At 47.5% G+C, this 13,894-nt stretch overlaps 3 protein-coding genes across 4 annotated transcripts; 2 read left to right on the top strand and 1 right to left on the bottom strand.

The window, feature by feature from the left end:
• Window positions 1-149: 149 nt before the first annotated feature.
• On the top strand, window positions 150-5,076 carry LOC148403447 (E3 ubiquitin-protein ligase TRIM39). Of its 2 annotated transcripts, none has more exons than XM_088369007.1 (14): window positions 150-349; window positions 1,097-1,238; window positions 1,312-1,561; window positions 1,649-1,854; window positions 1,921-2,025; window positions 2,228-2,323; window positions 2,425-2,658; window positions 2,829-2,976; window positions 3,051-3,098; window positions 3,263-3,289; window positions 3,379-3,443; window positions 3,511-3,621; window positions 3,679-3,797; window positions 4,681-5,076. In XM_088369007.1, exons 2-14 carry the CDS (start codon window positions 1,098-1,100, stop codon window positions 4,928-4,930), a joined length of 1,800 nt encoding a protein of 599 aa, XP_088225133.1. In that variant the 5' UTR covers window positions 150-349; window position 1,097; the 3' UTR covers window positions 4,931-5,076. The 2 variants fall into 2 exon arrangements, with proteins under 2 accessions (XP_088225133.1, XP_088225142.1); XM_088369016.1 differs by having other exon boundaries at window positions 2,228-2,325; window positions 2,430-2,658.
• On the bottom strand, window positions 5,069-7,848 carry LOC148403446 (N-acylneuraminate cytidylyltransferase-like). The gene is made up of 8 exons (XM_088369099.1): window positions 7,351-7,848; window positions 6,670-6,812; window positions 6,437-6,592; window positions 6,231-6,364; window positions 6,067-6,161; window positions 5,836-6,007; window positions 5,598-5,763; window positions 5,069-5,527 (listed from the first exon to the last, which is right to left on the bottom strand). The coding sequence occupies exons 1-8, from the start codon at window positions 7,572-7,574 to the stop codon at window positions 5,325-5,327; spliced, it is 1,293 nt and encodes a 430-aa protein (XP_088225225.1). The 5' UTR covers window positions 7,575-7,848; the 3' UTR covers window positions 5,069-5,324.
• Window positions 7,849-9,148: 1,300 nt separating this feature from the next.
• On the top strand, window positions 9,149-13,743 carry ovol1a (ovo-like zinc finger 1a). The gene is made up of 5 exons (XM_088369121.1): window positions 9,149-9,537; window positions 12,254-12,483; window positions 12,631-12,822; window positions 12,906-13,050; window positions 13,126-13,743. Exons 1-5 carry the CDS (start codon window positions 9,438-9,440, stop codon window positions 13,449-13,451), a joined length of 993 nt encoding a protein of 330 aa, XP_088225247.1. The 5' UTR covers window positions 9,149-9,437; the 3' UTR covers window positions 13,452-13,743.
• The last annotated feature ends 151 nt before the right edge of the window (window positions 13,744-13,894 follow it).

The raw sequence follows: 13,894 nt of genomic DNA, 5'->3' as shown, positions 1-13,894 counted from the left end.
CATTTCATTTGTAAACACACATACAAAGGAATGTCTCAGTTAATACAGCATGAATAATTTCACAAAACTCTAAAAATTAACTTTGAAAGATTTTTGCAAAGCCTTCTCCGCAAGGGAAAAAGCAGAAATTGTTTTGGCCAAAATAAAGGTGGAGGTGCCCAGTTCTCCCAACTCAACCAGTCCGGCCACATTGAGCCGGGAAGTTGACACTCAAGTGGGCGTGGCCTCGAGGGAAAGTCGCAGTCGTCACACACCCTGATTTCTCACTTTGACGACCGGCTCCCAGCAGAGCGGTTCCATATCCCCGAGAGGGCCGCGTCGACGTCAGAGACGACCCCTTGAGAATCAGGTACACACTCCCGACCATCAGTAAAGCATCAAGTGGAAATTAATTGTCAAGTTAAGTGGTTGTCATCAGCGGGAGGAGATTTGAAGGCAGGCCAACAGGAATTTGTGGTTGAAACAAGGAAGCTATCAAATGTCTTCATGTCTTTGGTTTCATTCTCTGGTTTGAGTTAATTCAGCATTTTCTTCTGAAGATATTATTGTTGCCGGTTATCGTATTTGAGAGTGTTATGACACCAACTAGCTTAACCAAAACAGTGGTAAATGTCATGTTGTTGACGTCATCAGGAATTTGCTGACATGGTAATTAGGTCTTCGTGTATTTTTGGGCATATTTTGAGCTTGACAAAGGTTGTTTTTTGGGGGGGAATGGAGCTAACCAGCTTGACAAGAGCAACATATTAAAAACATTGACTTTGTACAGAATGTGGTCTTTGGGATGTGATAAAATCTCACTCCGCTTCATTCCTAAAATCTTCGCTTCATCCTAATCAGATTTACGTGTTTATGTGTGTTGACTCGGACTCCTTCGCACATGTCGCCCTCGTCTCAAGGTTGGGTTTTGAAGTTGGACTGCGAAATTAGGTCGGCGATCATTGGGCCCGATTTTTTTTACCTCTGATTCAAACATCTCCACTTTTTTCAAAATGGTCTCATAACTAAAACAGCATAACTGGTTTATTTTCATTGTCGGTGCGTTTATTTTTAAGATTATGTTTTGTTTGATCACATGACTTGTGTGTTTCCGCAGGATGTCCTTATATGGTGGTCTGCTGTCAATCGACCAATTCCAGTGCTCAATCTGCTTGGACATTTTTAATAACCCGTCGTCCACGCCGTGTGGCCACAGCTTTTGCGTCGCCTGCATCAACCAGTACTGGGATGGGGCTAAGGTAGATCCTTGAAGGACTCCGCAAAAATCCCCTGCCGTGCACTCAAACATCACCATGTCTTCTCCCTCTGCAGGTATGTCAGTGTCCTCTGTGCAAAAGAACCTTCCAGAAGCGTCCGGACCTCCAGATCAACCGGACCCTCCGTGAGATCACCGAGCAGTTCAGGTCCATGTCCGGGGGCGGGGCAGAGGGAGGAGGCGTGGCCAAGGACAAGAAGGAAGTAAAAGGGCGAGAGTGCGCCATGCCCAACGACTTGTTGGACGAACTGACAAGGAAGCTGCCACGACCCCACGCTAGCTTGCCAGTGAGCATCAACGAGCAAGGTCAGTTGGAGCTCCACAATGTCGGAAGAAATTTTAGAATTTAGGCGGCGCTTCTGGGCTCACGACCACTGTTGTTTGACAAACAAGGTGGTCAAACCATCCCCGGGACTCTCATGTCCACATCCTTCACGGCCTCTTCCGTCCCGGTCCAAAGTCCAATCTCTGCACCCGGTGGACCCCCCCAAGTGGCCCCGCGCTTGGTCGAATCCTACGGCCGAAGAAGGTTCACCGTGAGCGGGGCGGCGAGCGGACACAGCATTCCTCTTTGCAACCTTCACCACAGGGGCATCATGGTAACCGCACGGTTGCACACTTTTTGTTGACAGCGGCAACAAATTCATTGCGGTCTTTGGTGGCAGATTTTCTGTCGCACCGACGGGGAGTGCATCTGTCCCAACTGCGAGGTCGAGACGCATTCCGGTCACGACACGGTGACGGTGGAAGCGGCGTGGACAGAGAAGCAGGTGGGCGAATAAAGATGAATCCTCTCAGCAATGAAGGTCCTCATGTGAGCAAGGAGAGCCACAGTTACAGTTGAAGCATCGTAAACAAAACAATTGTAATTGTTTTACGATGTTCTTATACAATATAAGACTCGATGTATGTTTCCCAAAATAGCAATTTTCATTAAAATGTCATGAAATTGTGCTTTGTCTGCACATACAGGCCCAGCTCAAAGAGACGGAGCAGGAGACTCGGGAGATGATCCAAGAAAGACTCCTGAAGGTCGAAGAGATCCGAACATCGGTGTCCCAACTGGAGGTCTGTCCTTTACGCGCACTTTGCTTTGTTCGACTGTTCCACCGGGGAGAATTGTCCGTCTGTTTTGAGAAGTTTCTTTTGGATTTTTTGTCTGGACCCAGCTGGTGGTGGAGCGGGCCACGACGGACAGCGTCTGTATGTTCTCGGCGCTGATGGCGACCATCGAGCGAGCGCAGGCTGAGCTAATGCAGGTCATGGAGGCCAACCGGCGCGTGGCGGAGAACCAGGCCAACATGTTGATACGACAACTGGAGTTGGAGGTGGAAGAACTGCGAAAGAGAGAGAGCGTTCTCACACAACTCTCCACAACCGACGACCACCTGCAGGGTGTCAAGGTGAGCCGTGAGTAAATTTCGGATTGTCAGATTATGAACGAAAGAAGTGCCAATGTGTTGGTTTTGCAATTTCACGCTGTTCCTTACACGTAAAAACAAATATCGTACTAGTAGCTAAAGCTGGATAGCAAGATTCTGGGGGAAAAGAGTTCAATTTGTCTTCGCCGCAGAATTTCGCCACAGTTCCTGCTCCTCCGCCCACCAAAGACTGGTCGGGCGTTTCTCTATCATCCGACCTGGGGATCAGCACCATCTACAGGTCGCTGGCTGGAGAGGTGGAAAAGTTCCAGGAGCAGCTGAGGGGCATCACAGAGACAGGTGAGTCCAAAATATCTCATTTCACTCCAACGGTATAAAAACTATTTTTCCTTTCAATAATGTGAATTCTTTAGGTTTCATTGCCTCATCACTGGAGACCAGTCTGGCACGTCCTCAGCCAAGTGAGTGTCGCATTGTGTACATCCAAACACTTTCCAAAAATCCAAACGTGGTAAAACACAACATGCCCTGGGTTTGACTTTAGACACCGCTGGACCACACACACGTTCACACATACAGTACAGACATATTTGTGTGATGTCATAACATGTCTGCTTCTCCGCAGAGATGAGAAGAGTGCAAGAGTACGCAGGTAGGTTGGCCAAGCAGTGCAAGCATGCATGTTTGTGTACATGGACCTGCCCCTGAGCTAACATCCGCCTTCTTTCTCCCATCCCGCAGTGGACGTAACTCTGGACTGTAATACGGCCCATCCCAGACTTATCCTGTCCGACGACATGAAGAGCGTGAGGCGTCAAAGTCGTCTTTCGAAGCGGGTTTGCGGCGCTCTCACGTCGGTGTCCGCTTGTGCAGGTGCGCTGCAGCGATCGACACCAGTTGCTTCCCGACAACGTGGAACGGTTTGATCGCGTCGTTTGCGTCCTGGGGAGGGAGGCCATCTCCTCCGGGCGACATTACTGGGAGGTAAGCGCGCACGTTAGCTATCGTACGAGCCGTTTGAACGTTGTGCCTCCGGGTCAGGTTCAAGTAGGCGGGAAGACAGACTGGGATCTGGGCGTCGCCAAACAGTCCATCAACAGGAAAGGCAAGATTGAGGTGACACCAAATAATGGATACTGGTTCCTCAGTTTGAGAGACAAGTGAGTCATCACAATAATCAAGCTAGTAAAACATGATGTGAAATTTCAGGATGAAGCTAAAATAAACTTTATTTAGAGAGCACAATCATAGCTGAAGTCGACACGAAAGTCAGACAATTTTCAGGATGAGACAGTCAATCAAAATCTGCCGCCGTAACACATGATATTTAAAAATAAATTCAAAACAAATGTAAATAATACATGCAAATAATACAAAGTTTTGAAAATCAGTTGAAAACAAACCAATGAATGTCTGTTTTAAAAATCCGCCTCTTCCCTCTGCGCAAATCAAATGTTTAGATTACATTTCGGTAAGCCGTAATCAAGGTTAGTTCGCTTGCAAATTAATTTCCTACTATCAAACCACTTCGTCAGCTCGTTGTTGTATTGATTGCATCACTCATGGCTCCATGACCTTTGAGAACAAATTTGAGAAGAGGATGTAATCAGTTGTTTGCTATTGTGAAGTAGTCCACAAAATGATGCTTCCTGATAAGCACTGCCGGAGCTAGTGGGAAAGCCGTGGGGGCACTGAACCCCCCCCAAGGTTCCAGTTCAAACTTTATGGTATTTTTTCCCGGGAAAATGTTGCCACATTTTCACTGTACCCTGGAGGGAATATTTAATCAACCATTTTTTAAATAGTAAAAGGAAAATTAAATAAAGGTTTTTGGGCCCCCGAAAGGCAAAAAAAAAATCTTATCAGTGCAGATAAGACCACCATTTATTTTTTCCCAGTTTTTCAGTTCGGTCGCAGTGTTGAATTCACCTGTAAATGTCAATTTAGGTTCATCCTGAAATTGCTCCCAACGGCTAAAAATCACAATTTTTGTTTGTGAGTCACATACCCATCCTAAAACAAGCAACCCTAACCCGTTCACAGGAACAAGTACGCTTTTCGCACCGAGCCGTCTACCGACGTCCACCTCAACCTCCGACCCAACAAGATTGGGATTTTTGTCGACTATGAACGAGGACAGGTTTCCTTCTACAACGTGGAGGCCAAAATGCACATCTATACGTTCAACGACACGTTCACAGAGTGCATCCTCCCCTTCTTCAGCCCCTGCACCAACAGGTCCGGAAAGAACGACGGGCCGCTTGTCATTACGCCCGTCGACATGTCAGAATGAGCCAACCCAACACGTCCTGTTTGCTTGACGCCACACCTGATTCACGTTGATTCTTCTTGCTGGATTTCTTCAATCGATTGAAACTGTCTTATTTCAAAGATATTTATGCAAGCAAAAAAAAATATATATACAGCTTGATTGTTTTAGATCAAATGATTTTATTATGTACTATTGCAAACAATTTTAGATTTTGATCATTTTCATTGAAGTCAGCGACTTTAATATAGTGAGTTAGCTAATTAGCATTAGCATACCTATTTCCTTCATGATTGGCTTCAATTGGTCGCACCTCAAATCATAAAGTGGAGTAATCTTGATTGTAATGCAGCGCCACTAATGAGCGTCGATTCAGTCCCCGATTCGAATCAAAAAGGTCAGGTTTCAGCCCCTGACGTCAGTTGATCCGGTCTTGCTTCAGTTGAGACTTGGCCTTCGCCTTCTGCATCAAAATGTGCTCAGCAAACTCCCGGACGACGCCGTCGCCAGACGCGCGGTGGCACGTGTACTTGCACGCGTTGATGGCCAGAACCGGCGCGTCGGCGGGCACGGCGCTCAAGCCGGCCAGGTTGAGGCAGTCCACGTCTGGCGCGTCGTTACCTGGCGACAGACAAAGACGTCACGGATGGAGCCATGTGCGGTTCTCACGAGGGTCAGAGAGGCGGATTACCCATGTATGCCACATCCTTCCAAACCAACTTGCTGCGTTGCAACTCGGACGCCAAATCGTTGACGGGCTTGGCTCCAACCCGCATCACCCGGCAGCCCGTCCGCTTGGCCAATTTATCGGCCAGCGTCTGCTCCACCGGGTCCTCGGTGGTCGTCAACAGCACCACCTGCGGACGAGCGCGCACAAGTCAAATGGAGAAGACCCGGGCGGCGGCTCGCGACCGGCGTGTGTCCACAACCTCCACGTCCTCTTCCTGCAACATGCGAATGGCGGAGGTGTCTCGGCTGTTGATGGACATCATCTCGTCCCCGGCCGCCGACAGGTAGATCTTCCCGTCCGTTAAACATCCTGATACTTTACAGAACATCAATCGAACAACTTCCGGAGTCCCTCGGCCGAAGTAGCCGTATCTGCCAAATTTGGAGATTTGAGATGTTCATCTGCAGGAAGGGCTTGATTTGATCTTTACCTGAGGACTCTCTGCTCTGCGACAGGCCAGTCGATATCGACGTCAATGTCTACGCTGTACTCGGGAAGCATCTCGTAGTAGGACACCTTCCCACTCTGCACAACAGCGGGCTAGTTAGTCTCACGCTTGCTGAATTCCACCACACGACAAAGTGACTACTTCACCTGCGGGTTCCCCTGCTCGATGAGCTCTTTGGTGTTAAAGTAAAAGGAGCCGTTCTCACACAGCTCGCCATCCCAGTCCTGACGCCGAGGACGGTTGCACGGGTCCAGGTTGAGGGCCTTGGTCGTTTCTGGACCTGAGGGGAAGAGCAGCACTTTGAAACGAAGGCAGCGGAAAGCAGAGGCGCCCGGCACGTGGCTTCACCTACATCCTTTCTTGACCTCCTGCCAGCGGAACTGGTGCCTCCGGACCACAGAGAAGACCGAGTCGTAGCCGTGCTCGGTGATGAACTCCAAGGCTTCCTTGATGTGGAACGGGTGGAGACACGGCGACGTGGCCTGGAAGTGGCACACGACGTCCACCTCTGCACAGAAAGACAAACAGCTCAGCGTTCCTTTTCGAGTGAGGGCTCAAAATATTCACAAGCGTGCCATTCCGTACGTGGATTGAGTCGGACAAACTCCTGCATGGTCTCCAGCGAAGATGAAGAGTCTCGGGAGACTTCGGGACTTCGTCGGTGCACCTGGGCACCCCAAGCCAGGGCAACCTCCTCGATCTTGTCGTGGTCGGTCGACACCCACACACTGTGAACAGATACGTGCACAGTCAAAAAAAACAAACAAGGTGCCTTCACTAAATTCAACATTTAAAAGCATTTACAAATGAAAGTTAGACACATTGCCTCAGAGTAATCAAACTATTCATTCTACAGTTGCACCAGATGTGGCTGTTCCGCCTATTTTGTAGATCCTAAACGCACAACTACCTGCGAGAATCTCTCAGTTTAGTCACTTAACAATAACATCCCGCCCTGTGTTGTGACAGAAGTCACATGACCTACCTCCAACCAGGGTCACTGACGTCTGCTTCCAGATCACGTTTTTTTTTTTTGCAGTTTCAGCCATCGATATGTACTTAAATAATTAATTCTCAGATATTGTAGCGATGGTGCATTGCTTTTTAGTAAAGAGTCGTCGTAAACCGATCTAAAAGTTGCTACCTTTTGACATTTCATTGAGCATGCGCAGATAACGACAGAGAACAAAGTAAAGGATCGACGTCAAAGTTCACTGGCAAGTGCACGGCTCGCTTCACCATCGCGACGACATTAAGTGACTGTACCTGTCGAAGAGCTCAGAGTCCACCGCGGCTCTGAGGACCCAGCCAATGAGCGGCACCCCGGCCAGCATCTTAATGTTCTTCAGGGGGATACCCTTGCTTCCGCCCCTCGCCAGGACGAGTGCAGCAATGTGCCGCTTCCCACTTCCAGATTTACTCAGTTTGCCTCCGGCCCTACCGCCGGCGGCGATAGCGTCGCCGTCCATAAATCTCTTCCTGGAGGACATAGTTAGGAAGTGTAGAAGGTTGCTTCGATTCGAGGAGCTGGGTAAGTCCGAGTGGGGCGTGTCTCTGATGCATCCGGGTTGCGCTCTTCTTCAGCACTCTTGGCACATGAATGCTATCTGCTGCCCTCTGTTGGTCAGTTGCAGTAAAGCATCTGGAAATGTATTTTACCGACCCAAAAGTGCCAACCCGATTATTCATCCAGCATTTCCCCAGATGACTTTTGGGCGAGAGGCGGGATACAAAAGACAACTATTATTCCTCCAGCGCAGCAGTCAATGTCAAGGCACGTATGCAACAAACTGTTCCGCATTAAGTGCAATAATCTCTTTGCACACACGCACAGGTATGCCACCTGACCAGTATTTCTGCCCATCATGGAGGAATCAGGCCCGACTAAAATACATGTATATGCATGTGAGTAGTCCCTCACAGTTGATTTTCCCCACCCAAAAGGTTTTTGTTTGTGTGTACCATAGAGTAAGATGTGTACGTTGTGTAAAGGGATTGAAAGGCAAGAGGTCCAACGGTCAGAGAGATGTGGAACTTCCCCGCTCTCTGACGGCCCAAACTCCCTGGACCGCCCGGGTAGCATACCACACACCCATCAGCCTCTCCTATGTGACGCGTGCATGTTCACACCAACTGTTAAAAGAATTGCAACTTGTAATAGCATTTTTGCACATTGTTGAACAGGGCTGAACGTTTCATGTAGTTTTTTCCCCCCGCAGTAACTGAAAAATAGTAATGTGGAAACAAAAAAATGTAAAAATAGGTACAAGATCTATCAACTCAGCAAATCTCAGTGTACAGCCAGGTTTGTGTGACCTCACATGCAAGAGAGCTAAGCATGCTTTGTTTTATTGTTGTTTTGCCTGTAAAACTTAGTTGAGATTGTGTTTTTGGCTTTTTTTTCCAGTGTGAAAAATGAGCATTGATTTTTGTTTTTATTTAGTCTTTAAAGTTAAAACGTTAAAAAAAACGAACTGTCATTTGAATTTACTTAATTCGATCTAATTTACTTAAAAACTATAATTTGATAGTTTTAATTCGAACATATGCATCAGATGCTTATGATTAAAATGTGCTATTATTCACTTGTTTATTTTTACGTGAATATGGTTGATTATTTACCGCTTAGTCATAGTAATGCATATTCTTATCTTGTTTTTCTCGTAAGCTAACGATTCCCATTGTTTTGGTGTTTTTCGCTTCTTTCTTTTTTTTCCCCAGTGGGTAAAATGTGCATTGTTTGGTATTATGCTTTTGATTTTATTTTAGCATAAAAAAAAGATGTAAAACAAGTCAAGTCACTTGAAAAGACGTAATTCGACCATGTGCATCGGGAACACGTGATCAAAATGTGCTATATTGGAACCAATAATCATTTCTTAGTGTATTTGTAGCATTTTTTAATCTGATGGGGATTTGTGACGCTGACACGAGCGCATTCATTTGCAGCCCTCCTCGGTGCAGGCAGAGTAGGACAGGCTGGCGAACCGGTCGAGCAGGTAAATTGAGGCCTCCGCCCCAAAGGGAGAGCCTCTCGTCTCCCTTCTTTTTCTACCTCTCCTTGTCACCGTTATTTCTGAGGCGCATGCGCGCTGCCACCGCTCGCCCTACTCTAAAAGCGACTACCTGTGCGTGGCCGTACCGCTCGATCCGCCAAAGTTGTCGCGACGCGGGCTTCCTTACGTGTGCGCGCAAGTGCGTGGACAAGTCCTCGTCGCTCTCAGTCCACGCGGGGAATAAATAACGGACTTTTGCCCAGGTGGACTCCTCACCTGCTTGCAACTGCACGGAGAAGCTCAGGTGTGCGGAGGTGGAGGGAAAAGAAAAGAAGACCAAGGAGGAAAAGAATCAACATGCCCCGAGCGTTCCTGGTGAAGAAGGCCAACGTTTCGCCGGGTAAGCGGAACTGGAGCGAGCTACGGGACGACGAGCGAGGAGACGTCTACATCCCAGGTGAGTGCCCGCTAGCTCGGCTGTAGCTCTCCGGTTCCGGCTGCTTTCGGGTCTTGGGGGCGGGTGGGGGCTGCGTTGTAACGGGACCGAGCGAGCGGCCGAGTAACGGGCAGCGGTGGTGAGCACGCTCTGGGTGTCAAAGCGAAAGTCAAAACTACGGATTGGAGTCCTCTGGTTGAGTAGTTTCTTTCACAAAAGTTGAAAAGAATACCGTACAATATCCGTTTTGAAAATTTGGGGGGGATATTTGTCACATTTTTGCTCACATAATCGTACACAGGGGGAAAAAATACTGGACAATCAAAACAACGCCATTGTTAACCTTAACTGACAAGTACGGGGAAATTACTAAATTAGTTGATGACAAGTGAAAACTGCACCTTAATTCGATTTTTCCGGGTTGTTGTTGTTTTTAATTAGAACACCCCCCCCCACACACACACACACACACAAGCTGGTGGTTTTTCGATCAACAATGTTAAAATAATAATAATAATAATAATGCAAGGGATGTGGTATACCTTGCTTCTTCAAATCTCTTGTAATTCAAAACAAATTCTTCACACTTTTATCAATTTTCATGTTAAAAATTAATATATACTATTATACTACTACATCAAATATAAATACTACTATAAAAATAAATAAAGACTCGAAAAATATTCTCCTCAATTAAGTTCATTGACAAATCATTTGTAGTTTCTTACTTCCCACTAGACAGGAGCAAATTTCAGGCATCTGTTATCCCTGCTTCGAATCATTGAAATAAAAAAAATTAAATCAGTTTTGCCCCCACCTTGCTGCCCCCCCCCCCCTCCACACACCAACTTTACATTGAAGCGCACCCCCTCAAGACAACAATCTCCATTGTTGCGTTTGACCGTCACCATCAGATAACAAATAACAGACTCCACCCAAACTCCCCCCATCACCTTGTCATCATTGTCCTGCATGGACCCCAACTTTTTCTAATAGTGTGCCGTCTTGTTAGACAGAAGAGGCGATACTGTTTTAAAAGCATGTTTTTTTTATGTTTGAAGGAAGGAAAGCACAAAGGCAAGTGTAAGCGATAAGGCTGAACCAATAATCGAATTTAAATCGACATTACTGTGGAGTACAATTCAGTTGTTGTAGTGAACACAAGTTTCTCTCCCATGTAGATAAATAAACTATAATTTGTTGCATTGTTTATTTGCCTTTATTTGGCATAAGCCGAACCGATAAAACCCAAACATGTATGCCTGATGAACCTGATATTGTATAATAATCGTATTCAATCGTAAACACAATTCCAAGAAAAAATTGTAATTGTGTTTTTAAAAATGGTTCATCCCTAGTAAGCAATAGAAGGAAGAACGATGTATGAATAATTTTCAATGCGCTAAAACGGATTCCACCAAGCCCAACAACGGTCTCCAGACTTGTGGTATGTGCCGTTACTTGCTCTACCTGCCTGACCCGTGTGTTTGTGTCTACGTGTGTGTATGTGCGTGTGAGTCTCTGGTAAGTTCCAAAATCACCTGGCATCTTTTTAACTTAGCACTCGCCAGCATTTTTCATTCACCAGCTAAACTTTTCACATCCAAAAGTCCTCACATTGTTTTTAGCCCACAACTTTACGTACAATCTCATCAATTTTTGAAACTTCACCAATGGTGCATTTTATAATCTCTCACAAACTATTTTACTTGACGCTAACATTTCACTATTATGGTCTCACGCTAAACTAACACGCTAAGCTTGTATTGTAGGTAAAAAGTATGCCTACTCAGCCCCAATGCCCCCAGAGGACAAAGGATGTAACAACACAAAATCAGCTAAATTGGCTTGATAGTGTGTGCGTGCGTGTGTGCGTGCGTGTGTGCGTGCGTGCGTGTGTGCGTGTCCGTGTGTGTGTCTTACGCTTCCTCCACTAGGTTAATGTTTATTGGACGCCAGGACTTATAACGGACCCTGCAGATGCTATACGCCTTGAGCAAACACACACATGCACGAGTAGACTCTCACATCTGAGTGAGCTTGAATGACATGAAAATATGAAGTATAAATTATGTTAACAAGTCAAGTCAGGTTTCTCCTCTTCTCTCTGACTTAAAGACACCCCCCCCCCTCCTGCCCCACATAGACACAAACACTCCCCCAACAACACTAGTGTTACACACAGATACATGCACACTCACACACTCACATTCATTCTTTGGTAAAGGAGGGCGGGCTGAGCAAACAATAAGATGAGATTAAATATCCAGCCTGCAGCAGTCACCACGGAAACTATCGGGACTAATTACAAAGATGTTTAAACGCTCCACGTCACCACTTCCAGTTTGTGACAGGCCACAAAAAAGCCCCCCCACTCACATATACAATAAAAGCCCCGCTTAGTTGACAATAACTGCAGAGCAAAGCACTTGAACACACCATTCGCAACGTCTATTTGCATTTCACTTTGGGTTTCATAGGAGCACCACCTCGAAATCAAATTTTTCTCTCTCTCTCTCTCTTTCTCTCTCTCTCTCTCTCTCTCTCTCTCTCTCTCTCTCTCTCGCTCTCTCTCTCTCATGCACACTCAGAGATGAAAGGTGCTGGCCCTGCAAGCTTGTCTGGTCAGACAGGTCCAACACGGTTCTTCAAAGTATCTTTTCATGAATCGCTGTTGAAAGCTTCTGTTTAAAAAAAATATATAACTAACGCTCCCCCCCCTAAAATCTATGTGCAGTCTCCATCTTCCCGCCGTCCGTGTTGATGGTCGAGGACAAAGCGAGTCCAGCGGAAGTGACGCCGCTGTGCCTGGCCAAGCCATCACTACCCGAGCGCCACGCACATGCTGAGCTGCCGTCCTGCACGGCGCTGGGCCGGCCGTCGAGTCCGGCGGCCCCCCCGGACGAGAGTTCAGAGGTTAGGATGAAGTCGCAGGGTGGCCTGGTCTTTGTCCGCTCCAAAATAAAGGTGAGGATCATCACTGGCGGAGGAAGGATTTTTTTGGGGCGTGGCCAAGCACATATTGGGGGTCTACAAAACGAAAAATATAAAAAATACAAAAAAAAGAGGGGGGGAGGGGACCCTTTAGTAACCTCTGCTTCTCTCTCATCATAGGTGACCACAGGCGAATTGTTATCGGACGCTGACCTCCAACTTACAACCTTGACCCCACTGACGCTGCCACCTTCCACCGAGACGGCCGTCCCCATGACGACAGACGACGCCCCCGCCAGGTTTGCGTCCTCGATGATCCGATCGACGGGTCAGAACTCCGCAAGCGTGGCGGCTCCGCTTTACGCTTGTCAGGTAACCCTCGGACCACGTTCTTAGGGGCGGAGGCTTTTGGGGCACTAGTGTGGAGCTGACTCGTCATCTTTTGTTGAATATAGATTTGTCACAAGACGTTCCAGTACCAGCGCATGTTAAACAGACACATGAAGTGTCACAACGAGACCAAGCGCCACCTATGCACGTTCTGTGGCAAAGGATTCAACGACACCTTCGACCTCAAGAGACATGTGCGCACGCATACGGGTACGTCAGGTCCAAATATGGACCTCAAGCTGCTCAAACGTCCTCCCGTAGTCGTTGACGCTTTTGTCCACGCAGGAGTACGGCCGTACAAGTGTGAGCTGTGCGACAAAGCCTTCACGCAGCGCTGCTCTCTGGAGTCCCACATGAAGAAGATCCACAGCGTGACGCTGCAGTACGCCTACAAGGAGCGCCGCAACAAGCTCTACGTGTGCGAGGAGTGCGGCCACACGGCGGCCACCCAGGACGAGCTGCTGCTGCACCTGCACTCCACGCATCCCGACAGTGCCCTCTTGAAGAGCAAGGGGGCGCGGCGAGGGATGGGGGGAGGGGAGGGCGAGTCCACGCCAGGCTCCCCGCAAGGAGCCGATAGTGACGACACCACCGGATCGGCGGGCCAGTGAAGCGAGGACAGAGGCGCCAAAAAGACTCGACGCTGTGTGTTCGTGTGTGTGTGTTTGTGTGTGTGTGTGTGTGTGTGTGTGTGTGTGTGTGTGTGTGTGTGTGTATGAAAAGCACAACAAGCAATTTGATTTCTGCGTGGAATTCAACGGGGATCGCCTATAAACCTACTTTTACACCTTTTTACTGCTTGTGAATATGACCCGCGGGATTTACTGTAAAGCAACTTAATAATCTAACTTTTCTATGAAAGACAACTTTTCATTAAAAAGGGACATGTAGATGGAATGACAATGGAGTTCTCTGGGTGTGTTGTATTCATCGAGCAGCTATGCAAACTTGCCACTTGCAAAGCAGAGACAGTATCATGTGACCGAGCTGGATGAGAGGGCGCAGTCAGATTCCTGGTCTCTTGTCAGGTCTTGTTGGAGGAATCCGGCAAACG

The sequence above is a fragment of the Syngnathus floridae genome, chromosome 1, assembly GCF_059516105.1.
Source record: "Syngnathus floridae isolate MCC-2025c chromosome 1, RoL_Sflo_1.0, whole genome shotgun sequence".
NCBI classification, from domain to species: Eukaryota; Metazoa; Chordata; class Actinopteri; order Syngnathiformes; family Syngnathidae; genus Syngnathus; species Syngnathus floridae.
This window is presented reverse-complemented; position numbering and strand designations above follow the sequence as displayed.